Source organism: Haemaphysalis longicornis, unplaced genomic scaffold, assembly GCF_048455015.1.
Source record: "Haemaphysalis longicornis isolate Haplotype H1 unplaced genomic scaffold, Haemaphysalis longicornis Haplotype H1 scaffold_7, whole genome shotgun sequence".
Classification (NCBI taxonomy): domain Eukaryota; kingdom Metazoa; phylum Arthropoda; class Arachnida; order Ixodida; family Ixodidae; genus Haemaphysalis; species Haemaphysalis longicornis.
The window spans coordinates 63,435,345-63,459,894 of record NW_027526422.1 but is presented as its reverse complement, the minus strand read 5'-3'; the positions used below and the strand labels follow the sequence as shown (position 1 = coordinate 63,459,894).

Below are 24,550 nucleotides of genomic sequence, written 5' to 3'. Positions count from 1 at the left end.
TCGTAAGGACATTAATAATCGGCGAAAAATATTTACAAACACTTGGTCAAGAGAGGAAATACTGACTTATGGAGGTTAAAAAACACAGATGAGGGGAGGGGGTGACAGACCGGGGGGTTGAGAGGGATCTGTGGTGGGAGGGGAAGGAAGCATTTGGAAGAGAACCTAAATACAAACGTATAAAGAGAGAATAACTCCAAAATAATTTATTATTAAATTGTGGTTACGCATTTCACGACTCGGAGGAGACAGCCCGAGTTTAACTTCAATACGAAAGGAAGAGGGCGGGTAAGGGACACGGGGATCAAGGGAAAGGGGTATAACAGTGCATCTGGTGTGTGTGTGTATGTGTGTGAAGGCAGCAACGAGTACAGAGAAACCCGCACACGAAGCATGAAGGCCTAGAAAACAACGTACGAGGGCATTGGTGCAAGGCAACTACTGCGTTGTGGCATTGCCGGAGCTGCAAGCGCGTTTTCTTTTCTCCTCTCTTTAGCTCGTATTGTGATAATGCCCAGGACAGAAAAAGAAGCAGCTTTTGCCAGAGGCACGGCTCATGCCTGCACCTGCTTTTGAACACATTGGAAACAGAGCCGATGGTTGGGGTCCGATAGTCGGCAGAGGTGATGATGATGATGACAGGCACAGACGTGAAGCGGGAAAGAAAAAAAAGTTTGTTCAGGACTGCACTTGTGGAAATCGCAGTTCCAATACAAAAAGATCAGAGAGAGGGAAAGAATGTTTCAGCAGTACTGCGGGATGTTCTGTGGAACAGTTTGCGCTCGCAAAAATCCCACAGCCAAAAACCAACAACGTATGCATGGGATCCTGTTTACCCCATTTTTCGCGGAGAGTTCAGTGCTTACATCACCGGCAGCCGAGTTCAAGGCTGCAAGTTGCCAAACAGATCTTCCAAAGAATGGAATCAACGAACGAGTTTGTTCATATGAATATATTAACTAGCTCTTACGATAACATTTGATATACTCATAGGCAAGGGAGAGAAAAAGAAAACTATTTATCTGCATTTCCCATCATCCCCTTCTGTTGGCACTTGCAAAACCTTGAACACTGGCCGCCTGCGTGAACTCGCCCGAAGTAACAAGCACGGGTAACAAAGCTAGGCCAATTGCACAAAGCTGCCCCGTCAACAGCGGGAAAATCAAAAAACCAATCTGAAAATCATAAATAACCCAGCAGAAATTACATCTACTGGATTTAAATTAACAAAACAAAAAACAAAAGCGTGGCATTCGAACGTGAACCGATTCAAATGCCTTTTTAAGGTCTGCCACAGGCTTCATGGGGAACAGACCATGGTGAAATGTGGGTGAACAACTTTGCTGTCACCTCACAAAGTGCAGTTCCTTTGGAATGCGAACGATTAGGGACACGAGCGGTAGACGCAATGTAAAGCCCGTTTTCTTATGTAAATAAAGGACATGTTGGAAACGGGTACTTTCCACTGCGGATGTTGTTGAGGGGCGACAGAGGGAAAAAAATTACTCTGGCCCTATGAAAATTATTTCATGGACACTGTCTCACGGTACATTCCTCTAGAACCCAATTCGGCAAAGACACCCCTTCATAGCAGAAGCTGGTCTTAGCTTAAAGTCTTGACCTGTGTTGCTAACACAAAATGCATTAAAGTCATACGAAACAGCTCTCTAGCATCACTTGCAGCAGTTAACGCAACTGGTATAGGTAGCTGCGAAACTGCTGGTGTCTGAGCTTCGTAGGAATAAATAAGTTCCGTTTTAGCCATTCAGTCAGGAATAGTGCAACGGCAAAGTGGCCCGAAGAGTTTTAGAAGCATTCCTAGTGATCTGCACTTGGTGAGCATTCAGCCAAGAAGAAAAGGACGCGCGGTTTCTGAGTAACACTGGACAGACACTGAAGAGGCAGCGTTAGGCAGTAGACAGCTCAACAAGAAAAAAGTGCGCAGAAGAAACAAACTTTGTTGTCTAGTCACGAGGCGGCACCCAATAGAACCGGCGGCCCCCTCGTCACGGTTTTCCCCAGGTAAGAAGACTCTGGGGACGTCACCCACACACAGACAGAAGCATCCACACAGGCAAATGCGTTCCTTACCAGCAGCGTGGTTGGAAAGAGCAGCCTTACAAAAATAACGGAGTATTTGTATGTCATCTGGGCGGAGCGCGACGAATGCGGGGGACTCCTTGCTAGTCGTCCCGCCGTCGTCGATCGCACCAGGTGTGGTACAATATTACTATGGTACAATATGCGACACTCCTCTTCCTGCACTTTTTTTTTTTTGTTCAAAGAAGCAAGCAGCAGGCTTTGGCAGTACTTGCTGGCTTTCTTTTTCTTCCCTTTCTCTCTCACTTTCTATGTTCTCCCACCACTTGTCGCACAGGAAGTATGGATGAGGCGGGGAGACCTATTATTTGCGCATCTGCCACTGCACGTTTTTCTTTGGTATGTCACTGCTAGCGCCGTGGCGTTTGCCGTCGTGAGATCCATACCACAGCATGCAAAAACAAAACCAGCAGTTTAGTTTCTGCCTCGAGGGGAAGTGCGTGGAAGAGAGGGGGAGTGGACAGGAGAAAAGAATAAGGGGGAGAGGGAGAACTCCTCTCCTCGGCCGAAGCATGCTGGTCACGTTTCTCCCTTTCTCCCTCCAGTGCGCGGCAGCAGTAGTAGTAGGAGCGTGCGAAGGGAGGGAAGGACAGCGAGGGGTGATGAGAGCACGTGGCGTGCTACCGGGGAGAACTGTCACCGGGGCATCTCATTCACCCAGTGTAAGCACCTATCTCGAGGATTCTTCGCCAACCCTCGGATGCTCGCCAATCTCCACAGCGCACAGCATACAAACACACGCATTCAGGCTTGCACTCCGTTCACAGTCAAACACTCACAGCAGCAGTAGTAGTAGCAGTAGTCACCGAGTCCGCACCGTCACAATCAGCACCACCACTTCGGAATCGCACCAAGGTGTCCATCTCGTCGCGTTTTCCTCCATCCGCCCTGTACGTGTGTATGGGCGTCTGTGTGTGTGCGCGCGTACTTGAGCACTGTCCGCGCAAGGATCGAGTTTCCCCCCTTGGAATTGTCACTTTTTTGGCACGTTGGATCTTGTGCATCGTCGTTCGTCCACCTCTTGCACCTTCGTAGACCCAGAGCCCAGTGAGGGCCCACGTTTTGTCGGTGACGCAAGTTACGCGTTCTGGAGGCTATCGACTGTGCAAAAAGAGGTGTCTAGGCATTCTTGGCATGAAGGCGCTCTTGTAGAAAGGCGCGGCAGATTCACCTGCCGCACGTTCAGCAGCTGCGGGCGGGGGGGGGTTGGTCGTTAGGAAAGCAAGTCGCAGCTCTCGACTGCCAGTCGACACAACTTGGCAGTGCTCGACAAAGGTGCAGCATGCCGCTTCTCATCGTTCCCGCAGTTTTTTTTCCTTTCGATTTTTGTTTTTGTTTTTCCCCCACAGTTCTCTGTGCGCCACAGTGAATAGAAAGTCCGTCGCTTGTGGTCCTTGTGTGAAGAAGAAACGGCGCCGTTGCTGCACCATCACCACGGCAACTTGTCGCTATCTTTGCATTGCTTGGCAGCAAAGAGCGTCCCCTACTTGGGTTTGTGGATGTACCGCAGGGTGAGGTATCCCAGCGCACGGAAGAAGATGAGGAAGCTGATGAGTACCAACGTGTTGGCCCAGATGGGCAGCGGCATGCCGTGGTCGCCGATTATGTCTTCGACAGGAATGATGCTTCCACCCGTGTTGCAGGCTGTGAAGTGAGAATTTCGTGACACGCACCTGTCGGCCAAGAAGGGGAAGGGGGGAAAAAAAGTACCAGTTTAGTTCTCCTTTTCAAAAAGTCGGCAGGAATGCGATGACAAAATTGTACATAAACACGCAAACGCACACATGGAGCCACATCTTCCATCCTCATCTTGTTCACCTTCATTTCAATGCCTTTTTTTTCTCTATGTGTTTCTACAGGACAGCTGGGTGAATTGGGGTAGCGAGGTTGTGACATCTCTCTTATGAAAAATTTTTTACTGGAAACAGGCAAACATCACATTGCACTATAGAAAAAGATACAGCTTAGGGTTAACACAGCCCTTGAAACTTCATTTGACAAATTCCATTGTGAGATAAATTTCCTTTCCTATTGCAGTGGAACCCCAATAATACGACGTTCAAGGGACCGGGCAAAAGCGTTGTTTGACCAGGGGTGTCGTATGATCGGGGCACAGGTAAATACCGCCCTAGTAGGCAGTCTTGCATGACACGTGGACTAAGAACTTATTTAAATTATTATATTTAGCGTGTTCTCATGTAATCTGTGAACCCCTCACTGAAATTAAAAGTTAAAAAAAAAAGAAACACCTATTTTGTAATAAAAAACGTCTATAAAAAACTATCACTAGTTGCGTGAATGCACTTGATACCGTATTTACTCGAATCTAACGCGCACCTTTTTTCTAGAAAAATCGAAGCTTTTCGGTCGACCGACCGGTCATATGTATTAGTTTTTTTGACAGGACGCCATCAGTTCCCTAAGAAAGCTCTTGCTTTAAAATAAGCTGTGCGTGATAATTACGCAATCGAAAACATCTTGCCAAGGGCATCTGTGTACCACACCCCACTGTTTTCTTTCAGAAGGAGAACTTTGTTCTTTCTGTGTCCCCCAGGTGTGGCTCACCTGACGTCGGGCCCGCTGCTGAACTCGACTATGTGCATGTTCTGGAAGGCGTAGTGGACCATGGAGAAGTACTGCAGCCACCTGAGCCAGTGGGGCAGGGAGGAGGCGTAGTATCCCCCGAACAGCATCGTGGACAGCGAGTACAGGGCCGACACGGTCACCGACACCTGCAGGTCGGTGCAGCTGGCCCCGATGAACAGCCCCACACTCTGCGCGGTGGGGAAGGAAAAGAAAACAAGGACACTTAGGCAGAGCTGGACAAAACATCAGAATGCTCGAGGTACCAATGCCTCTATCATCTATCCTTGTACCATCTATCTATCACCTAGCCGGCCTTTTAAAGCAAGAGCCTCAAGTGCTCCGTTGTGCGATCTATCTATCACCTAGCCGGCCTTTTAAAGCAAGAGCCTCAAGTGCTCCGTTGTGCGAAAAACTGGCGTTGTGCCTCCGGGTTATGAATGGAGTGTGCTGCAACTGCGATACCTCAGAATGCTGCAAGTCGCGGAGCAAGTGTCTCTTAGCCTGGTATATGTGCGGAGCTGATGGGAATGTGACTGGTGATGAAGAGGCAGGAATCGAAGGAGCCATGGTTCGGAAGGCTGCCTGCAATAACGCGGTAGCCGTGGTCTTCCGAGGCCGTCATGAGGGCACCCAAAAACCTAGCCAGGCTGCAGTGCCAGCCATGCCTACTAGCCGTTCGTCGACCGCGCATTGAATCGCCGGCCTCAACTATGCAACGTGCTGTTCCCGTGTCAAGCTTCTCAACACCTTAGACCCAAGTGCACCGTACCATGCGAGACGTTTTAGGTAGGTATCACGGTTGTGTCTTTAAACTGAATTTGGAGCTGTTGCTATTGGGGGCTCGGGCTGTCGCCATCTGGTGTTGTCATCGTCTCGTGTCGTCATTGTCTCATGTCGTCGCAGCATCATGTAGTCACAGTACTAAAACACCGGGACACTCATTTTCCAGCGCCTTGCACTAGAATGCAACGCGTATAGAAGAACACACCGGGACACTCGTTTTCCAAGGTGTCATGCTAGAACGTTTCATCTCCGTGGGAAAAATGTGTAGTAAAAGAACATACCAGGACAGACACTCGTTTTTCAACGCCTCGCGCTAGAACGCTTCGTGCTTTAAAGACACGAGACTTACAGGTGACCTCTACCCCTAAACGGTTTCATCTCCTTGGGCAATGACGCCAAGGCGCCAAGGATACACTTATACACTGCATGCTTTGCCTCTCCCCAGGTTTCAAGTTAGCGGAGATGGCCCGGGATTTTTTCCACGTCCTCTCCTAACTTGTGTATCTTTAGCATTTTGTGTCCTTAGGATAGGTTTTATTATTGCATTCAGTTTGTCATTGTAACATCCATCTCGTTAATTTGTCCAGTCTTGATAAATATTTCAGTAAAATATGCTGCTGGTCTAGTTGGTGCATATTGCTTCAAGAAAAAGAGCGCATCTGTCCTCAAGAAAAGAGCGCATCTGAATCGATAATGTTCATCTCTATTTTTTACGTACTTCTCAAGAGCCTGTCTAATTTTTTACAATGTGAACTCCGATGACTGGCGACTAATACCATCCCAACATTTCAGGAAAAGCCATAATGCTTTCACTTTAAAAGCCTATTAATGCCCCGAAGAACTTTGTGCCTGAAACGTATGATAAATTTCATGTGCTGCAAACCATATGACAAATGCTATGTGCTGCTTTCATCGCTGCAGGGAAGTCAGAGATAAGAACTGTGTCTGTCAAGCTAATGTCGTTGGCATATGCTTTTTAAACTGACATCAAGATATGTGACTGCACATGCTTGTTCTTTGCAAAAAGGAAACAAGAAATTGAAATTCTGCAGTTGTTCTGGATCAAAGAGAACTTAGTAGACCCAAAGGTGACTACCTGAAGGCACTGCAATGGGACAACCTGTAATTTAAGCAGGGTCACGATATGGAGGTATAGTGCAATTGTGTTTTAGTGATGTTATGTGAAGGAAGATGAAACCATTCCCCAAAACTGTATCAATTAGGCACTACTGCAACTGCCAAATCTAGTGTTGCACTGATTTGCAAGGAACAAACTCTTCTTTGTTGCTGTACTCAGAGGCACAAGAACATAGCTCAAGCAGCAGGTTGATTGGGTAACGTGCCTGGGTATTTGTGCCATCTACAGCAGACCACAGCCCTGCAAGTTTATGTACCAGTGTTCACACCGAATTCCATTTTCTTTGTCAATAAAGCCTACCACATCAACTTGCGCTACTCTGTTGCCTCAACCCAACACACTTGGAATCGCAGTGTGCATGTCATAATTTGACGCTTTTACTACACACATCCATTATGGGGGAGTTAACCATGAAAGGTAGTGCTGGGCTGGGAACAGTAATTCTAGGCTTGCCTTTGAAGGGCACTTCCTCTCCAGCAAGCACAGCTACACTGCAGTCAACCCTCACAGCATCAAAATAGAACTGCCAGCAAAAAGTTCGGCCCTGCCCAGGGATGACATTACGCATGAGCCAGCAGAAAGGCTGGCAACGTAGCCACAAAGGTGAAGGGCTCCTCACTGGCATACGACTTGCTCAAGACCGCTTGCAAGTTTGTTGTTTTAGGAGTGAAGCTCTTTAGCAAATCGCAATTTTTTGTGTCCGCAGTTAAAAATACCAAGAAGCTGCCGAGCGCGTGCACGTGAGCGCTGGCCTCACGGTGACCGCCCAGCAGTTAACAAAACCAAGAAAATGCCTAGCACTCGTGTGTGCATGCCTCACAGCGACCACCCAGCGTCATCGGTGCAGGTTTGCAAGCCAAGAATACCCACTTGGGGAGATTGGCCAAGATTGGCAAAAAAAGAGAAACTCCAGCATTCGCCGTTATCATGGAAACACTTGCTCAGAACAAGGAGAAAGATTATCACTTCCAAAAAAATGAAGGAAGCTTGCTCTTATAGCAACAATGATGAAGTAAAGGTCGTTGCGGCAGCAGCGAAGAAGCAAATCGCCCGCAATCGTGGACTTCAGCCGTCGTGATGGTCGTGAAAGTTGCGTGCAGCTTCGCTACCTTCAAGTTTTGCGCATTAGTGAGAGCTTCCTTCATTTTTTGTTTTGACATTGCGCTGTTTTGTTGCGATATTGTTTTTATGCTGCTTCAGTGTTGTGTTGTGTTCTTGTGTTGCCGTTGATGATGATGATGATTATGGTTGAGGTTTTTTTGGCGCAAGGCTGACTAAGGGTACAAAGTGCCAAGGAAAAGTTGTTTTATGAGGACGAAGTGATAGTAAGTGTAAAACATTTAACTAAAATATACGTGAAATCACATAAAAGGTAATGAAGATGACTGGTGTAAAGGGCCAGGGTTTTAACATGCGTGGTAAGTAATGAGGCGTAAAAACTTGACATCACTAAGAAACTTAAAAGTACACTTTGGGTGATTATAGGGTCATCCCATAAAAAGTACGATGGGTAATGTGTTGTCTGTATAGTTGTGCAGTGTTTGTGTCGTGTTGTTTCTAGTGCCTTGCAGTATGAGTATATGGATTACGGATAGGCCCTCTCCACACCCGCTGCACATGGGTCTTGGAGATCCAGTGAGCAGGTGCTAGTGTGTTGCATGTGTGTGGCCTATCCGCAACCTTGCTAAGGTCACTTCGGTGTGCATGTTGTGCGAGTCAGTTCTGTATCGTCCCAAGTGTGGCTTTATTACATGTAGTTTGTTGTCTGTCTGTTCATTCCATTGTGCTTGCCATTTGTTACGAAGGTGTTTTCGAATTACGAAGGTGTTACGAAGGTGCACGTCTACTGTGTTCCTGAGTGCGGCGGCAGCGGCACACTCATCAGCAACCTCATTGCCAGCGATCCCAGCGTGGCCTGGAACCCAGCACAAAACCAGAAAGAGTTTTTGAGCATATATAGACATGATAGTGTTGAGGACCATATTGACAATTCTGTTTTTGCACGGCTTGTGTGATGCCAATGCGCGCACAACACTCAAGAAATCAGTATATATGATGGACTTCGGAATTTTGTGTTCAAGAATGTGTTGTGCAATGAATAAGATGCCATATGCTTCAGCTGAGTAAATTGTGGTGTATGGGCTCATGGTTCTGCATGCATCAAAGTTTGGTCCATGAGCAGTGCAAGACACCATGGTTGCATTTTTTGATGTGTCACTATAAAACTCTGCACATTGATACTTATACTGCAGGGACAAGATGTGCTGCAAAATTGCAGTTTGTGGTACCCTGGTTTTATCAATTTTCATGAAGGACAAGTCACAAGATACAGGTTGAAGCTGGCAGGGTGGTAAAACGTCAGTAAAAGAAGATGTGTAAATGTCTAAAAAGGAGATGTTGAAACCCGAAGCTTCCTGCCTCACCCTAAGTGAGAACGGCAAAGAAACGGACGGGCGATTTACAAACAGTGGAGATGCGGATGCATCATTAAAAACAGGTTTAAAAGGATGGTTATTCACCGATGAAATTTTAAAAGCATAGAGCAAGTCCATGTACGTTCGTTGGTCCTCAAGGCAACACTTGTTAGACTCAGCATACAAACATTGGACGGGGCTAGTGCAGAAAGCACCCGACGCAAGGTGAAGCCCCAAGTGTAGAACTGAGTCGAGCATTCTTAATGCTGTTTTTGTCGCCGAACCATACACCACACTGCCATAGTCCAAACAAGACCCAACCAAAGCAGCATACAGGCGTAGAAGGAGTTCTTTGTAGGCACGCATGCGATTGGTGTGAGAGGACCTTAAAGGGGTCCTGAAATATCTTCCGCCGATGCATGGATGTACATGTACCCAAATAAAGCAATGTATTTGCAATCTCCTCCCGCAAGAATTTTGTTAAAGCGATGAGTATTAGCTGAGAAATCGTAAATCAAAAACCGCGCATTATCGTCGCTCCGCGTTTCCTCCTCCTTTCGACTTACTCTCCGCTGTTGACGGCGCGCGAGCCTTGCCTCCCATGATGCTGCGCTCCGCAGCGGTGACGTACTTCCGCTATTGCGCTGCTCAGACTGTCGTCTGCTACGGGCAAGCTTTGTTGACACCATGAATCCCGCACTCTGCTCAAGGCTGGAAAAGCGAACGAAAAATCTGGCCGCATGTATGCGGCGGCCTGACCTTGCCCTTTCGCGGTGTACGTTGCTGGCGACACATGACTTTTTATCGGCGGCGAACTCGCAGCCGCACGGGGAGGGTCGTGCGCTCGTTCCCTTGATGCACCGCGCACAGTTTATCCAAAAAGCGCCGTATCAGATGTGGCCCCGCTGGTGCCGGGTCTTATTTTGCGGCGGTGGTAATTCCTGCCAGCGGCATGTAAAAAAGTCATATTAAACCGATACAGAACCCGTGCACAAAACGCTTCAATCATGTGACCAGTTTAGCTTGGGGCGACGCGTGGTGGAGAGCGGCAACGTTGGCAAAACATGCTCCGCCGCAGCTCTGAGCTTTCTAGCGCTGGAGCGAGCGCCATTTCTTTGACAATCGCAAACATCGGTTGCCTTGGCAACAAGGCACAAACCACTCCAGAAGTCAGTTACGGTTGCGTGATCGCGGTTCAGCTTGGGGCTCCACTTCGCGACATGTGGGCACTGCAGGCGTACCACTCACTCCCATTGGGAAGTGCGAGATGCGTTTGGCATTACAGGAGGCGATGGTGTGTGTGTTGTGGACGCCTTTGTTTCGCGATGAAATGCGACGTTTTGCTTCTGCGGGTGGGTAGTGCTTCCCATGGTCTGGATTATCTTTCTCGAGCGACGTACGACTCAACCTCGCATGGGGTATGTGCAGTGTGCGTGGCTAAAAGCCATCGGCTTGTGCGCCAGAGTTAAGTGACTTGCTGTTCGTCCCCGCAAACCGCGCGCGAGGTGAGTACCGAATTTATGACGGGCAGGAGGCAACCCATCCTCTGTCAATCGTGGTCCAGACTTTCAACGCATGTTGCGACGTTGTGTTCATTATAAACGCATCTCTGGATTGTTTTGAAGTTGAATAAAATGTATGCGTCAAACCCGGGCATTCGGCTCAGGGCGTTCTCTGCGATTGCACGAAAGAAGTGCCACGGGGCTTCAACGCTTTCCTAATGGAACGTGCTCAGGTAAGAGAATATCCATGTCGTGTTATGGCCGTGTTGCATTTAATACAAACGGTTAAGCGTTCGTTTTACACTTGTTTCGTTTGTCGTAAAATGCCCAAGCACTCCGGCACTCCGCTGGCAGATCAGCCAGCCAGCCGACGCTGAGCAGACGACTCATCTCTTTGCCGGAAGTGCGTGAAAAAGCCGCCCAATAGCAGGATGTCTAGCTCATGACGAACATCTGGGAATCGATGATGTAGACATGTGAAGATGGCGGCGTCCAAAAACACGAAGGGAAGGGTTAGAAAAAAACGACAAACTTTGCAATAAAAGTGTGAGCTTTCCGCTGCGCGTAAAAGAGTAATACTTGGCACAGAGGACGTTGACGACCCAATCTAACGGTTGCGCTAGTTCATTTAGTGTGCTCAAAATGCCTTTCAGGGCCCCTTTAAGGATATTCATTGTTTTGAGACATTTACGCTTCAGTTGCTTGATTTGAGGAATAAATTTGAGTTTGTGGTCAAACACAACACCTAAAAACTTGTGCTCCTTGCTCACAGGAACCGGCACGCCATTCAGAGTAATACAGAGTAATACGAGTAACCCCACGCTTCCTGGAGAACACAACGCAAGAGCTTTTTGCAGGCTTCAATTTAAAACCATTCTTCCACCATTCCACCATGGCCTCCTCTGACTGCGCAAGGCACCAGAGGCGTGGGAAATGAACTTTTCGGCGACGTCGAGGATGTGCGCCATGAGTAGTTGGGTTGCCCGCTCAACGTGTAGGTGTCTTATGGATGTTTAGTGTAGTTTGGATGCCTCTGCAAATGTATTCCAGTTTGCTCTTGCTTCATTAAACCTGTTCTGGCTTTACCTATATATGTTAGTGAAGTGGGGAAGTGATCACTACCGTATGGGTCCGTGCCCACGCCCCACTCAAGACAAGGAAAGAGCACTGTGGACCCAACTGCCCAGTCAAGGTGTGAATAAGTGTTGTGTCCTATATTATAGTATGTAGGCTGTTTCCGGTTGAAAAGATATGCTCCCGACGATGTTAAGAATTTCTCAACGAGGCGACCTCTGGCATCCATGCGAGCAGAGCCCCAAAGAGAGTTATGTGCATTCAGGTCGCCTATGAGAATGTATGGTTTGGGTAGCTGATCCACCAGGCCCTCAAAATCTGAGCTCGGGAGCTGGAAGTCAGGAGGGATGTACAGAGAACATAGTGTTATAAGCCTATTGAAGATTATCGTTTGGATGGCAACAGCCTTAAGAATGGTCTGTAGTTGGACAGTGTGGCACACCAAGGATTTTCGAGCAATGATGGCCACACCACCTGAGGATGTACCACCACCACCTCTGTCCTTCCTAAATACCATGTAACTGTTTAAGAAACTTTTGTGCTTCGAGTTTAAATGCCTTTCTAAAAAGTGACTGGAATATGTGCGTGTTTATGTGTCGACTTTCGGGGCTTGGACTCTTGGAAGGGGTTTTTTCAACTTCTCTACTGACCTAGAAGCCGCAGCCCGTTCCTTTTGCTGTGATGAAAGCCAGAAGGGCTCAACGTCCATGTCGTCATCTGAAGGCAAGGGGGTGCCCAGCAGACTGGGCCCCCTTGACTTGGTACCCTTTCGGGTGTTCTTTGCCTGCACTGTTAGTGCCGAGGGCATGGGGAGCACCACAGATGACACAGGCAGTGAGGCGGGGGAGGGGGTGGCTGCGGCTGTCTCTATCTCCATCTCCTCCATGCCCTTGCATGTGCTTTGGGCCGGTGGAGAGAAAGCAGTGGATGCAGCGGCATCCCCAACCGACGTGGTTGCCACCACAGCCGCTGCTGGCTCAGCGAGCGGTGTAGAGGCGGGACGGGCCACCGGAGGCAACCCAATGGAGAGCGGGGGCGGGACCAGGTTCGACTCGCGGTACTGGGTCCCTGCCGAAACCAGATGCCGCTCTCCCCCCAGCGAGCCGCGTCGGCATACCTCCCCAGGGGGAAAGAGGCGAACCTCTTCCGCGCCTTCGGGAAGGTGATGTTTTCTGTGACCTTTATGTTTATTATTTTCTTCTCATGTTGAAACTTCTCGCATTTTCTGGATTACACTGCGTGTGGGCCCTGACAGTTAATGCAGAGGAGTTGTGAACTACAATTATCTGTGGGATGGTCATGTTGGGCACACTTGGCACAGGTTATTTGGCCCCGACACGAGTTAGTACCATGCTTGAACTGCTGGCACTTGAAACAGCGCCGCGGGTTTGGGATGTACGCTTGGATGGAGCACCGGATGAATCCAGCATTGATGTGATCTGGAAGGACGGAACGGTCAAATGTCAGGATGATACGTCTAGTGGGTACTACCTTATTGTCTCGTCTTGTGGTTATGCGCCTGACAGCCGTCACACCTTGACTTTTCGGGTCTTCAAGAAGATCGGCCTCTGTCTCGTTTGCTAGATCTGGCTCCGAGATCACGCCCTGCGAGCTGTTGAGGCTGTGGTGGGGTGTGACCTTGATGTCAAGATCGACAATTCAAGTCTGCTTCAGGAGCTTTGTGGCCAGCTGTTGATTGTGTATCCCGACCAAGATCTCGCCGGTTCTTTGCTTCTTAGCTTTATAGGATTCCCCTATAATACTTACTAAAAAAAACTTTGAATGCAAGAACACGGACTGTGAAGCAATAGGCCTGGCTTGTTCAAGAGATTCAATTACCAAGAAGTGGGGGTAGTTATGAGGTTTTGGGATTGTCATGGTCGGAAGGGGTGGAAATAATACTTCAGTGCGGCCCCTTTTAGGGGGCCAATCATTGGGTTTGGGGAATTTAGAAAAAACCATACAGTGTGTATAAAAGCAGGGGACGGGGGTACTTCCTTCGCTCGGGTTACCCTGATACCGAGAGAGGTCCCGGAGCCCCGTGCCTGGTAACAGACAGGGAGGCCATCCGCCGGAGCTTGACCTGGGCTCTGATGGCCACCGTTTAAGGTTTCTACCCTTCACTTTAAAACTCATTACTACGGTCGGTTACAGCGTGAGTATGGGGGCTCGGGGTCCGCGGTGTCGCCGATACCATCACCAAGATTACTCAAGGTGCCCCATGCGGGGGTTCTTGTGTTGTTGCTTCGGTGTTGTGGTTTTGTTTTGCTTTTTTGTCATTGTTTCACTGTTGCGCTGTTGTTTTGCCATTCTGTCGCATATGCCGAACTTTGGTCGTGGATGCTGAACAGGTCAGCCGGTGACAACCTGAAGGACATGCTACATAATCAGGAACTTCGAAGCTCTCCCACAGACAAATGTGCTGCTCTTCAAACTTCGCTTACACGTCTACTGTTGGTGGCCTTTTTGGAGTAAAGTTCTTGCAAGGTAAAGCTAACTAAGATTTGCTTGATTCAACATGCCCACAAGGACAGCAGCCAAGCTTCACCGCACTTTTTAGAAAAGAAAATCTTGTTTACTTTCGACGAGAACAGTATTGTTGAAATGTTCGATTTTTGAAATTGCCATGAAGAGTAAAAATTTACTTTCATACGTATGCAAGCAACAGAGCTACTGAGTGTCCACTCTCCCAAAAGTTAAGCATGGCGACTAGCAGAACCCAAGAAGTTCTTTTGGAATAAAAATTCTATGAAAACTTAGTTTTGTACTAATCTTTCATGCAACTTTCAAGTATAGCAACGACTCATTTTTGTTTCTATCCCCCTCACCAGCCTTTGAGTTACCTAAAACCGTCCCTGGCCCAAGGCACACCAAGAACCAGCAGCACAGCTGAAACACAAATTTACAGGGACCCGCGTGGAATCAGAAGACTGAGTATTTGTGTAAAAAGGCAGTAAATAAAACAACCTCGATGCCTTCTAGTACTGGGTAACATAATAACAATAAAAAGCATTCCTATCAGTCTTGCCAACAAGAGCAATGTGTCACTGCTGTCACACAACACAACTGCGGGAGTGGCAGAAAAAAAAAAAATAATAATCCCGGGCAATCTCTACTAACGTGAAGCCTGGGGAGGGGCGAAGCATGCAGTGTATAAGTGTGTTCTTGGTGCTTTGGCGTTTTTGCCCACGGAGAAGCAATCGTTTGGGGGTAGAGGTATACAGCTTTGCTGTAAAAGGCTCTTGTCTTTGAAGCACGAAGCTCTCTAGTGCAAGGCGTAAACGACTGTCCCATTTTTTTTTTAGTATGCGTTAGAAAGTGCTACAGCGTGAGGTGCAAACGAGTGTCCTGCTGTTTTTTTATAGGCGTTACGTTCTAGTGCGAGGCGTAAATGAGTTTTCTGGTGTTTTAGTACCGCGACTACATGAAACGACAATTACTACAACGATTACGATGACAACGACGACAACGACAGGAGACACCAACAGCCTAAGCCCCTAAGGGGCTTCGTCCGTAAAAAGCGGAAAAGAGATGCTCACCTGTGAGACGACCGTGCTGAGCACGAGGAAACCCCAGAGGCTGAGGAAGGTGTGGGCGCTGTGGAAGCCCAGCATAGGGTAGGCGATGAGGTGGAATGCAGAGGGAAGCGTCAGTGTCAGCGGAAGCTCCCCGATCATCTTGGCCAGGTAGTAGGCCGACAGGCGGTACGCGCCCGATGCCCGCTCCTTGTTGATCACTTCCCGCTCGGGGGGAACTGGAAGTGGGGGAAAGAGACGTTGAAGCGCCTTGAGTATCCAAGCAACAATGCCATGGCTATGATGTGGGGACCTAAAATGCATTTGTCCTTTAACAGCTATGCGTCAAACGGGTGGCTCTGTGTTTTGCACCCTGTTGATATCGGTACTTTGGATTGGTTTCTGTTCAGCTAGCAAAAAGCAAGGTCCAATTAATGTGGCTGCGAGGCAAGATGTACCAAAGTCACATCCAGCTGAAAGTTTATTGAGGATATTAGCCATCAGAAAGAGAACACCTTCGCTGCTGAGCAGCAAAGACGAATTAAATTCTCACTTTTTTTTTTTCCAGTTTTTACAAATGATTTCGGTCGGCCATATAACTGTCAAGTTTACAAATTCCTACATTGCATTATGTTACAAAGCTTTCAATCAGTCTTCAACACATCACATGCGACACAGAGATCACTAAAAGGTACCCCAGCGATGATGAAATGTCGGATTTAGCTAATGTTTTGTGTACCTACTTCAATCTTAATGCATTCTACTTTTTAAGCCTGCCAGAATACTTGTCAGATTTTGTATAAAATGCATCTGAAAACTTGAAATGAGGTAACATTAAGCTTACAGCCCAGAGTGCCAAGAGTATGCTCCCTACCACTCCTCACTGCAAAAAAAGCTCGCCCAGCTGACTGTTTCCTTGCAGGGAACTGGGATGTTCCACCGCAAGACAAGTAGCATGTGCGGCAATGAAACTCGCACACCAACCCCTCACTATAGAGAAGTGATACAGTGAGAGTTTTACCGTTGTCAATGGGCCAACAATGAATTCACTAAACCTGTCCATGCCAGCTGTAGCAAGGCCAGGGTTAAATGCCTGATGTTTGCCTATGTTTGGCGCAATGCAATGACAAGATATACATTTTCTGAATGTTTATGCTTTAGGACACACCGTACATGATGATGTTATCTTTTGACAGCCACATTATTTGTAAAGAAGTAGTTGATCAGCAGTTGCAGTTTACTGAGAATTACATGTCACACCACTGAAAAGTACAGCTTTTTGCTGAAGGTGACCTAATAGCTGTGGACAATGTTCGGGAAAGTGCTGACAAATTCAAATCACAAGATAATGAGGTCAAAGGTCAAACAGGCCCTGCCGATTTCTTGTGAAATGATTTGAAAAACAAAAAAGAGGCAATCGCTCTTGCGCTGTTGGGCCCCTAGTGTTATATAAACTAGTTTAAATTCTTTGCAGCCGCATCATAATACGGAGAGGTTCCCGTTTCTTAAGAGCCTGGCAGGCTAAGTTGAAAGTTAGGACAGCTAGTCTGCATAATGCACTACAGCACGCAGCTTTTTTTATACTCAAAGAGTGCATACCAAAAGTTACTTTTACAGGCATTTTTTTCAGCCAAGGCAGTGCTCAACAAACGCCGAGAAACCTTGAATTTTAAGGAAGTAACTGAAACATGCATTGCGAGTTCTCTGTTGGTTGCCATAGCTAAAACAACACTATCACGGGTATCAACAGACCGACTGTAACCTAGCACTTTTCACATGAAAGTCCTACCACAAATGGTATCACGCAAGTCATATGTAAGTCATACTATAATCCCATGAGCAGTATAGTTTACCACGGAAGTTGTAAACTATATGGTCATTATGATCCTTAAATTAGCTATAGCTTGTATGACAGTGACAAAAAGCAGGGGAGTAGACGTACACCAACAAAAAGGAAGTGCCAGTTAATGGACTAGGCAAGACAAAACATAGTAGCAAGACAAACGATGGCAAGAACATCACGAGCAAAGCTTGTTTGTTTCTGGAGCGTCCATGTGAAATCCTAGGGTGTTGTGGGGAGGACGGGGAATAAGGTGTAAAAAATATTCTTACAAGATATGAGTGCGCCAAATAACGCAAACAGCATCCAGTATGTTGTGCTGAAGAAGATCTGCAAAACAAAAACATCGTTAGACACACGACAAGTGCTCCAACAAAAAGAAAAGCACACGGAAAGCAGAGTATGTCACACAAATAAGAAAAACGAAGCTAGATTCCAAGGACACTTAAAAGAGTTCCTACACAAGTTGTGAATGCGAAAGCATTAATGTCGAACACCGGTGAGAGCTCCGAATTACAGTTTTGTGGTGCAAGTAATGACTTCAAGTTTTGCTGTGTGGTATTTGCGGTGTACTGGCCTGGCAGGTACACCTACTTTTCGCTAGTGCTGGTGATGCATTCGCTGATGATAACAGTGCTCTAAAATTCATACCACAATGCAGAGTGTGCTACGGAATGTGTTGCCAATGGGAGGTTTAGGAGCCGATTTGCAGCTACTGACATTGAATCGCGGCTTTTTAACGTAATGCATCATTAATGCTTTCGCATTAAAAATTATGACACGTTTTCAAACTAAACCAGCTCTAATGGTTCTCTGCCCAATTCTTAATCAGCGTAATCAAGAGCTCAATGAACGTTACCTGGCCAGTCAGGATTAGGCATTTCACTTGGTGACGGAAAGAGGGGACATTTGGGAAGTACCTATTCTGTGTTCACAGAGTATGAACAACAAAATGTTCACAAATTCACCAACATATTTCTTTTCCTTGATCTGTCAACAATATCAACAATAGAGACTTCATATGCTAGTTGTGCAGCTAAGCCGGTCCATACCTACAATTATCACACTCTTGGCAGAAGTATTTGCATATATGCTGCTGTTTCGTCAACAAAGACCTGAAAAGCCTTTGTGCTTTTGTCCATGAGAATATTTGTTTCTTTTGTAGTTCAGTCGTTTTTATTATTCACCCATACGGCATATGCCATCATCATGGCTGTCGCCTGGCAAGCGGAGTTCTGTTCAAATGTTTCACTCCCACAAATTTCATTCCCATCAAACAGTGATCTTTTTCTATCCTTTGTTTCAGCTTATCTTGTTAGGTTTTCCATCTTTCCTGGCAAATGAAAAGCTGTTATCAGTGGGCCTTGCAATGTCCCATTCTTGGCAGGCTTCCAAGGATCGACAAGGCTCCTCACCCAGCCCCTGATGTCGGCGATGGTGTCTTCCGTGCGGTCGACCTGAAACCAGATGAGGCCGCACACGACGCCGAGGCCGATGGTCTGCACCCAGTTGAGCTTGGAGAGCATGCGGCCCTTGGCCTCGAGGAAGTTCCGTCGCGTCAGCACTGACACCTGAGTCCAGAAGGATGTGGGCCACTTCTGCTCGTGGCCCAAGTCATCCTGGCTGCTGAACACAGAGCTGCCCACTTCGGACCACGAGGAGCGGCCAGAGTCTTCCTCGTCCCTGATGGCTGCGGAGGAAGAAAAGGCGGGATGGAGAGGTCTCTATCAGTTTACAATACTCTTGGCTGAAATAATAGTACACAGTGGAAGATGTTGATGGGAGATGTTACAGGTTTTCGCACAAGCGTTGACTGATTGTGTTGTTTAACGCACTGAAACAACACGGACTATGAGGCACGCCGTAGTGGAGGGCTCCAGATTAATTTTTGACCACCTGAGGATCTTTGGTGTGCACAAAAATCTCAACACGGGCATTTTCGCTTTTCACCTCCATCAGAAAAGCGGCCGCCGCGGCCGGGAATCGAACCCGCATCCTTGGGGCTCAGCAGCACAATGCCTTAGCCACTTAGCCAATCGCACAAGCTTGTTGTTCCCAAGACGATTTAATTGTGAGGTTTTCATGACTCCCACGCATCCCTTATAACCTAGGCTAACAAGGGACGAAGGAAAGCAAAAAGACTTGTCAAATTATTTCACACTTATGCCACACTGTCCAAGCAAAACATACAATCATGTTGCAAGACTATGGAGCAAAATCATAATCATGAAGCATAAATTCACGATCAGAAAATTACAGTTATGAACACAAAAACATGAGCCAGGACACGCAAAACAGAAGGTGTTGGTTCAGTGTTAGCAAAGTGCAATCATAATGTGCAATCATAATTACCTCGACAAGCAGATTGGCAACACTCCAAGCCACACCTCCCCAACAATCAGTTCCCCTTCGCTGGGGAGCACCTGTTCTACCCATGCACCATCACGTTCACCCGTTACACGGTGTGACGTTAGCACCGCACACACTAGGCTAACTCTAGTGGTGCCACAGGTAACATGCTGATGTAGTGTGGTGGTAACGCACTAGGCATCTACTCTAAAAAACCAGGGTTTTCATCACAATGTACCCAATTTTATTTTTGAGCTAATTTACTTTATAGAAAATTAATCCACACAAGCACTTTGGCATAAATTTTGATATTTTTGTAAATGCTTTTTAACTTTTTGCAATGGTTGGCATTTTTTCTTGTACTGGACAACATCACTTTTTGTACAGTGGGGCCTAGCATTTAGCCTTTAACTGTGAATGAATCGTAAGAAAATACATTAGATGGGTGTCTACAGAGTATACACATCCGATGGGAGTCTACACATCCAACAAAGTTTATATAAAAAAAACGCCATGCCTGCAAATACCAAAAAAGAAAAGAATTTTATAAATGACGTGGTGCCAACGAAGATCATGGTTAATGCAGGAATTATATCTAAAAGCACTTTCAAGCATAAATTTTGACGATACAGCCAACCCAGATGTTCACTCACAGGAGCCTGATCCTGAAAATTGCTTTCTACTTACATACTTTCAAACACCTTCATCAATGTTTCCCGTGTGTTCTTGTTCTAATGCTCTAATGAGTGTACAAGGCCTTTTTTAATGGGCAGAGGTCATCGTTACGCTTCACACTCTTTATTAACCTCTTAAAATATCTCTATGCATCTCCATCTGTCTTCAATGCAAGGCCGCAAAACACAGCCTCACTTTTTGAAGTTGACTGAACAGGGTGTCCAGTGTCAGTGCTTCCAGCTTCAGTCAAATAGGGAATGTGCCTGAAATGCTAACGATGCCTGACGTGACTGGTGCTAGGGAAGGAAAGGCGTAAGGTAAGACCGTGGCGTACCAATTTTGCTGTACACTGTGGGGATCTTCTTCTCGGGGTCAAGCATCACTCGGAGCTCGACTTGCTTGGATTTTTCCGTGCCGGGCTTGTCCTCCTCGGAGATGGCCCAGACGTACTGCTGGCTGTCCCCCTGAAGCTCCTTGTGACACGAGTCGTCCTCGGCATGCCTGTTGCAGGGACAACAACTGCCATGGTGACCCACACATTTCCCCAAAGTGCATTCCCTCTTTCCACATTTCCCCAAAGTGTGTTTCACATTTCCACACATTTCCATTCAGTGTGTTCCCTTTTTTCCCCATTCTTCGAGGTGTGTTTCCCATTTCCCCGAATTTACTCACATTTTCCCAAAGTGCGTTCCCCTTTTCCACATTTCCCCAAAGAATGTGTCACATTTCCCCATACTTCTTCAAAGGGCAGGTGACTCCCATTTCCCACAAAAAGAACAGGCTTGTGTAAACCCTTTGAGAGGAGGTAAATTCCTCCGAATTCTGTAAAAATGCATTGAAGAGTTTTCATTGCATTTGAGTGTTTCACTGGTGAGAGTCTGAATATGGGAAACATGGTGAAAGTAAAGAGGCACTGAGGTAGTGTTCACAGCATTACATTAGCAGCATTCAAGGAGGCAAGAATTGGAATGCAGAGGAAAATGAAGAAATGGAAACACATAGGTGTCATCCAAGCCACCAACACTAATGTATTCCAAGTCGGTTTCATTTAAAGAGACCACATGCCCGAAATATGATGGCACGATGGCATGCAGCTGGACAGTGCATTTTGCAGATCATGTCACTCTCACATGTACTAATGTGTGTTTCGTTGTGACGAATTTTGTAAACACCAGACCTCGGCACAACTGAATGCCACTCACTGACACTCACACAGAAAGATATATTTTTCCTGATGCACTCTATCACACTCACGCTCACTAGTCGCCCTCGCAACTCACACCCACTCACGCTCACGCTCACCACTCACCGTGACCACTCCCACTCACTCGCGCTAACCCCTCGGCGTCACCACTCGCAATCACTCACGCTCGTCAATCGTCGTCCCCCCTCGTACACGAGTGCGCGCAGCAGACCCTCCATGAGTCATAAAACAGAATAGTATCACTGCATTATGGCGTCAGATGTTTATCCAAATCATATTCCTAAATCAACAAGGCACCAGAGAGTTAATTCTAGGGTGCCCCATAGCAGGAGCTCAATGACGACATATTTCCGACGCTAAAAGCAATCTCGCCATTAACCACAATCACAGCGGGCGGCTCCTGGGGCGAATAGCCAACAGCGAGTACAAGCGCAATGGTGGCACTCACCGCGGTAAGCCCCGCAAATGGCGTGAGTGCACTTGTAAGTGGTGAGTGCGGCTCCTCGCGAGTGGCTCTTGCACTCACGAGTGGTGAGTGGGGCTCGCCGTGAGTGGCGCTCGAGTGGTGAGCGAGCTTCGTCATCGTTTCGGACTGGCGAGTGTGAGCGCGAGTGAGTGAGAGCCGCACACGCAGTCAGCCCCGCTCACCACTCACGAGTGTAGTACACTCGCGAGTTGTGAGCGGGGCTCACTCACCACTCACTCATGAGTGGTGAGTGGGGTGTGTGTGAGTGAACTTGTGAGTAAGCCTGCCGACCCATGGTAAACACTATGCAGCAAGCTGCACGTGTAGACACTTTGGTGTATATGATGCCCAAGCATGCAATACACCACAAAAAATTGGCCGCCCAGGAATTACAGCAAGCTACTGCGGCATTTCTTTGTCGTGCTAGACAAAAGTTCAAGTGCACAGCATGGAAAAAAAAAAGAGGAAGTCAGCACTAAGCTGTTTCTTCAAATAAAAAAGTGCATTTTAAAATAAGGTCATGAGAAGAAAACCAAGCAACATTTTCACCCTGCCGCAGCACGCGATAATTATTCTAGTACATCACTGTAGTTACAGTTCCCTGTGCCCACCCCCCAAAAAAAAGAAAAAGTTCTGCATTCTGCGAGGGCAAAAGGCATGTACATGCAAAGTTGAAAAGCCAGGAACATATACACAGATGATGTCACCATTTAGGATAAGAACATACTTGTGCTGGAAGGTCTTCCAGACGTGCTTGTGACACTGTGGGCAGTTGACGCCGTTTGCAGATGCCCCGTTGTAGTTGCACTGACTCCCCACTTCCTCTTGACTGTGGTAGACCTCGCTGCTTTCAAGAAGCTGCTTTGGGTAGTCGGGGTGTTTCCTGGGGGGCCAGAAGACAAATGCACTCAGTACTGCGTGGTATAGTCAGCACGCCAGGGGTCATTTGCTCGTGTTACTGCAATCCAGTCTTCGCATTTTCTAGCTAGTGCTAAATCTGCTGCGCTATTAGAGATCAATAAAAACTCCAAATCGCCTCAACTGCAGCTGTTATTAGAGATGACGCAGCATCCTTTTAGACGTATCTGGAAATATCACGAAAACCCAGGTTTTTTTTTTTTTTTTTTTTTTTTGCGTGGGAAAACCAGCCAAGCAACAAAAATTAAACCTCAAAATACTACAGAATGGAAAGTCCATATAAAGGTGTTGAACATGTTGCATGTTGTGCATGTTGCAAACTTTTTTTTTTTTATTGAAAGTGCCCTTAACACTTTCCTGCCCATGCCTGTTCAAATCAATAGTATACTACTAATGCTTTCAAGTTCAAATTTTGACATTTTCCTATCTGCATTTGGCGCTTTTCGAATGCACTCCGAGAGCTGGGGCCATCTACTGAGTAGTAGAGACACTTGCATGCTCTGATTTGTTTTTTGTGCTCCGCGATGTTTTAAAGCACTGCCGGTGTCATGTGACAAGCGCTCTGATGATAGGGAGGCAGTGCTGACATTGCCCGTCACATTTTTAGCGATTTGGACTATTCTACATGCGACTTTTTGAATAACATTAGCAGCACTGGCTCCAGGGAAAACTTTTTGTCATCGGATTTCAGCACTGAAAGTGACAGTGCGCCATACCAGCCCAGATCCTGATACCCCTGTTCAACACAAGCCCCAGAAAATGCAAGAGTATCAAAACTGTAAATTGTGCTATAAATAAAAAAGAGCGGAGCAGAAAACCAATGCTTTCTGCGATGCATGAGTGGCCAACCTATGCTTCAAGGAACTGCTTTGCCCAGTGGCACGAAACCCACTAGTGCAAACATTTTTTTGTAAGTCAAGAAATTGTACGGCTAGGCGTGTGATATTTGCAGGAGTTTCGCATTAATAGTATATGTACAAAATGCATATCTTAAATTTTTTACGTTTTTTCTGTGTGGAGCAATACCAGCATTTTCGCTTATTTTTTGTGTTGATCCCAAAGCTTTTACGTACAGCTTTTTTCTTCAATTTTTTTTTTTCAAATAAAAATTCCTGTTTGAGAAAATTACTAGTGCAAAAGATATTTACTCTTCTATAATTGGATACCATACACTCATAAGTTGCATATTTTTTTCGATTGTGAGAAAATTGCCTGCTAGACTACCCAAAATCACTGCTTTTCCCTTGGGCAGGAAAGTGTTAAAGACCCCGAAAAGTTGTTTTACATAACTATTTCACAAATTTGAATACTTAATCTGATGCTTTAGTATTAGGTATCTGCTGAGTTATACTTAGATATCCGGTCAAATAAAATTTTTCAGCAACAGGTTTGAGCAAATAGTGGAGGCAAGAGCACCTGAATTCCCTGCTACTGGTACCAAGGTTCAGCTCACCATGACAAGGAAACGTAAACCACACCTGCCCTTTTTTTTTTTTTTTTTGCACTGCCTACACTTTTATAGCATTCAACTCTAACGTCAAAATGCCGGTCCCTTTGCGACCTTCAATCTGAGCAATATGTACATGCATGCACCCATGCTACATGAAGTGGAACTATAATCACAGCATGTGCTCTAATGTGCAGCATGTGCAGCATGTAAGCTAGGCAATGAAGTAAGTAGGATCATAATTGATGAATGCACTGGAAGTGGAAATATTCAAAGCTGTGTGTTTAGCAAGCCTCAAGAACTAGTGCCACTACCTTTCCCTTTTGTCCCTTAGAGTACCTGTAATGCAAAATAGGTACACCCACATTCAGAGCAAAAAGCCATAGTAAACTTTGGTGTGGCTGCACTAACTTGACAAAAAGCAGTCTCACTAGCTGTTAACCTAATTTCTTTGCTCTAACCTTTCTATAAACAAGCGAGCACCATAATGCCACATTAGGCAGGCCTGGCCGCATCACAACAACCCAACCTAGGAGCTT

The 24,550-nt window shown here is 46.6% G+C and overlaps 1 protein-coding gene across 4 annotated transcripts in view; it reads right to left on the bottom strand.

Annotated features, from left to right (window-relative positions):
- Positions 1 to 337: 337 nt before the first annotated feature.
- LOC144145808 (uncharacterized) overlaps positions 338 to 24,550 on the bottom strand; it is a 160,413-nt gene continuing 136,200 nt past the window's right edge. For all 4 annotated transcript variants that reach the window (XM_077677563.1, XM_077677565.1, XM_077677564.1 and 1 more), the window contains exons 9-15: positions 22,374 to 22,529; positions 20,311 to 20,477; positions 18,368 to 18,642; positions 17,225 to 17,282; positions 15,137 to 15,351; positions 4,666 to 4,874; positions 338 to 3,773 (exon numbers count right to left, since the gene is read on the bottom strand). In XM_077677563.1, the coding sequence (XP_077533689.1) occupies positions 3,584 to 3,773; positions 4,666 to 4,874; positions 15,137 to 15,351; positions 17,225 to 17,282; positions 18,368 to 18,642; positions 20,311 to 20,477; positions 22,374 to 22,529 (1,270 nt within the window). In that variant the 3' untranslated portion in view covers positions 338 to 3,583. The remainder of the gene's footprint in view (positions 3,774 to 4,665; positions 4,875 to 15,136; positions 15,352 to 17,224; positions 17,283 to 18,367; positions 18,643 to 20,310; positions 20,478 to 22,373; positions 22,530 to 24,550) is intronic.